Here is a 3,583-nt window from a genome sequence, read left to right on the forward strand (position 1 = left end):
TTTAATCTATTTCTTCACATCCTTCATTAGTTCTTTTTGGGAAGACTTTGCAAATTCGTTGTTAATTTTCTCCAATCAGGACCCAAATTTTCTTAAAGTATCGACCGTTCCACGAGCCCAAAAGTATTTCTTCTTACATAGAGTCCAAATTTTATTTTTCTGACGAAGATGAAGGATGTAGAGGAGGTTTTCATTTTTCAGCATCAAATTGATATTTTTCTCGATTTCCTCCTACATGGATGTTGCATTGTAGATTTTAGCATGGTCGTGTCAAAAACTTATATGTCATATTTTTTTATACCTCATAATGTGGGGAATTCGATGACCTATCACATATTCACTGAAATCAATTGTTGCGTTCATAAAACCATCATAGACGCAAGGGTACTAAATATGACCAAATTAATCCAACGCCTACTAAACCGGAGATTTCTTCGGAAATTTTGAAAAACATTTTAGTATCTCGTTGATTTTCACTATATTGGGATATTTGGGGTAAGAAAATGTCCTTACCGGATTTTCGTTCCGGGTTTTAAACAAGTATGACTCGTCGTGAATGCTCAAACCTTTTGGAGAAATTTTGCTGCAAAGCTTGAGACGTGTTGCGTTCACCATTTTTTCTTGACCTTCCGAGTATTTTTCTGAACATTTTGTTAAATACGCTTTGACCCTCAATTTATGAGCTTTCATATGATGCAACTACTTTGTATTGGTTTACAACATCTTCACCACACCGGACACGGACGTTCATGGGAACTTTTCAAGAAACAAATTAATCGTTTTTAACTTTCATGGGGTCATTATGGTGTTTTATTTTCATTGTGCTTTTTTGAGGTTGACATTTTCGGATTCTACATACTTGTTTATGTATGTCTTAATTTTTGCCGGAATATACCCCTCTTCCTTGAAATGTAGTCATGCATTCTGCTTATGTTTGAGAAACGAATTATGGTACTTACACAAAACCCATTTTGCGAAATCTTCGCTTTGAAAACGTGTAGGAAATTTGTTTGCCATTGAATATTTATGAAATTTGGAGGATTCGTAGTCAGATATATTTGTAATATTATACCAAAAATTTGGATTCCTAAAACTGTTTTTTGACTAGATCCCAGCTAAAGTTTAAAGTGATCGGGTTCCCATAATCTTTACCTTATTTGACTTCGGAGTACAAAAATATATTCACATAATTTTTTGTATAAATTATGTCGCCCTTTAAGTAAAAAAAATATTTAGGTAGTTTTCCGTTATTATTTTAATTGCATTTTTCGCGAAATATGACGCCGTGCCATGAAGCAGATCAACATTTGGTATAAATTTGACACCACTTGGTCCACTTGACATCAATCTTACGACAAATCTGACTCACTCACTTGTCTATTTCCTTAGTTACAAAAATTTCATGATGGAAGCACGATTATTTTATTTTCTCGTTTTCTACGCTACGACCATGGTTTTTGCCACGTGTCTGGCAACCCACATGCCACAGTATCTATTCGAATACGTTGGGGCCGAAACTAACGAGAAATGCTTGCCGGGTAACCATTCTCTAAAACTCAACTCAACAATTGACCAGGAACAAGAACTGATTCTACCAAGAGACCAGGAATCCGTCTTTTTCAAAGCGATGGGATTGTAAGTTGTTTAATACCATAGTGCGAATTTAAATATTTACGTTGTTAGGGAATAACTAAAAGCCAAAATATCCTGGTAACAAATCATTTCTTAAATGATTTGTTACCAAAGGCAAGAAATTTTGTTGGGGAAATCACTTTAATGTTGGTTATAATTTTTTTAAAAATGTTGGCAACAATTTGCACAGAATTTAATTTAATTATCGTCTACCTACAAACTACCGTACAAATTAAGTATGAGAATCTCATGCAAATATTTGCGAAATAAATTAGTAATGTCGTAGTGATTTTTGCATGGTTATATTCATAAAGTTCATAATTAAATAATTACAAAAATTCAACGTAACATCCATGAAACGCGGTTTTTAATTATCTTCCTAGATGGAGGATATCCCAACACAGGGGCTGGTACTTTGACACTATCTTGGCTGGAATTGGCGACACTTGTCAACCGCTCCGGCCATTGAGTGGACAACGATTGACCGCTACCCGATTCGGGGATCCATTCCAGATCCTGAAAGAAATTCATCTCTATGACAACTATAACTTTTATGGAGTGCAGTATAAAGCGATCGGATCGACACCTTCGGTGTTTCCACCAATAACCGTAAGATCCTACCACTTCACGGGCAACTATTCCTGGAAGTTATTTTCTGGACGTAACTACACCGGAAAATCGGTTTGTCGTAAACCGAAAGTACAAGGAAGAGACTGGGGAATTACACATAACGAAGCTTTCGAGGGTTTGGTTGTGCGAAGTGTGAGGCAAGGGTGTTAAATGGTGTGTAGCTGGAGCACGATTACCTAAAAAATACATGTTATTATTGAATAAATTTGGTAATTAATTAACCTGGTTAATGTTTAATTAAGTCAAAAATAAATCGACACTGAATTTTAGTACATATATTCCTAGTAGTACATAGTATCGGCATAATTCGTAAGCCATCGGTCAGCGCTTGAGTTCTATATCAAATTTAACTACCAAATTAAATAGTATTTAGCATAACCCTGTGTAGTTAGTGAGGCACCTGAAATTGAACTAGTTTACAACTGATATCTAGTGGACAGAACGGAGTGTACAGAGGTTAAGACATTGATCTAAAGAGGGGTTTGGCAATTATTTTATCTACATTGTGACAATTTTTGTAATGATTAACTTTTAACATGGGATTGGGATACTTATTGTTCTGGGGATGAATTCAATAACAATTTGCGCAAAGCGTAGGGCTTGATTGTGAATCAAAATTTATACCTTCGCCTGACACAAATTATAATTCAATTCATATAATCAAATACCTATAATTCATTTTTCCGTTATTGCACAAAGCCCCTGAAGTATTCATGTACAATCGAAAATCAATTAATATGGAGTAGGTATACCGGAAAGCACAATTACATATCAATTAAATATACTGCTCTTGGAAATTCTGGGAGCTCCAGAGCTGGGGTAATTAGTTGATAACGGTCCGTTATTAGCAGAACAACTTTCTCACAGCAAGCTATCAAAGTCTAAGCAACAATAAGAGTGTGCGTGCGTCAGTATTGCGTATATTTATTCTTCTCTCCCCGCCATTCTCGCAATGTCAAGAAATCTACTTATACTGCTGCTAAATATTCGCCTTTATTTCTAAATTGTCCTGTTGCTTTGAATTTTGAATTTCCAAAGTTCCACGCGCTAGAAACTCCTGATATTAATCCACCCGACACACCCATCTATGCTGGTCACAAATCGGCGGGAATCCCGCCAGCGCCTCTTGAATCAAATTTTGTAGAAAATTCCAAAACTTAATGGATTCTTACAATTCAGGTTCGAGGAATCAATTTTGAATTTCCAGATTTCCACGCGTTAGAAACTCCTGATATTAATCTGCATACCACACCCATCTATGCTGGTCACAAGTCGGTGGGAATCCCGCCAGCGCCTCTTGAATCAAATTTTGTGGAAAATT

The 3,583-nt window shown here is 35.9% G+C and overlaps 1 protein-coding gene across 1 annotated transcript; it reads left to right on the forward strand.

Annotated features, from left to right (window-relative positions):
• Positions 1 to 1,359: 1,359 nt before the first annotated feature.
• LOC110850193 lies at positions 1,360 to 2,514 on the forward strand. The gene is made up of 2 exons (XM_022097662.2): positions 1,360 to 1,635; positions 2,016 to 2,514. Exons 1-2 carry the CDS (start codon positions 1,403 to 1,405, stop codon positions 2,410 to 2,412), a joined length of 630 nt encoding a protein of 209 aa, XP_021953354.2. The 5' UTR covers positions 1,360 to 1,402; the 3' UTR covers positions 2,413 to 2,514.
• The last annotated feature ends 1,069 nt before the right edge of the window (positions 2,515 to 3,583 follow it).

Source organism: Folsomia candida, unplaced genomic scaffold (genome assembly GCF_002217175.1).
Source record: "Folsomia candida strain VU population unplaced genomic scaffold, ASM221717v1 Fcan01_Sc005, whole genome shotgun sequence".
NCBI classification, from domain to species: Eukaryota; Metazoa; Arthropoda; class Collembola; order Entomobryomorpha; family Isotomidae; genus Folsomia; species Folsomia candida.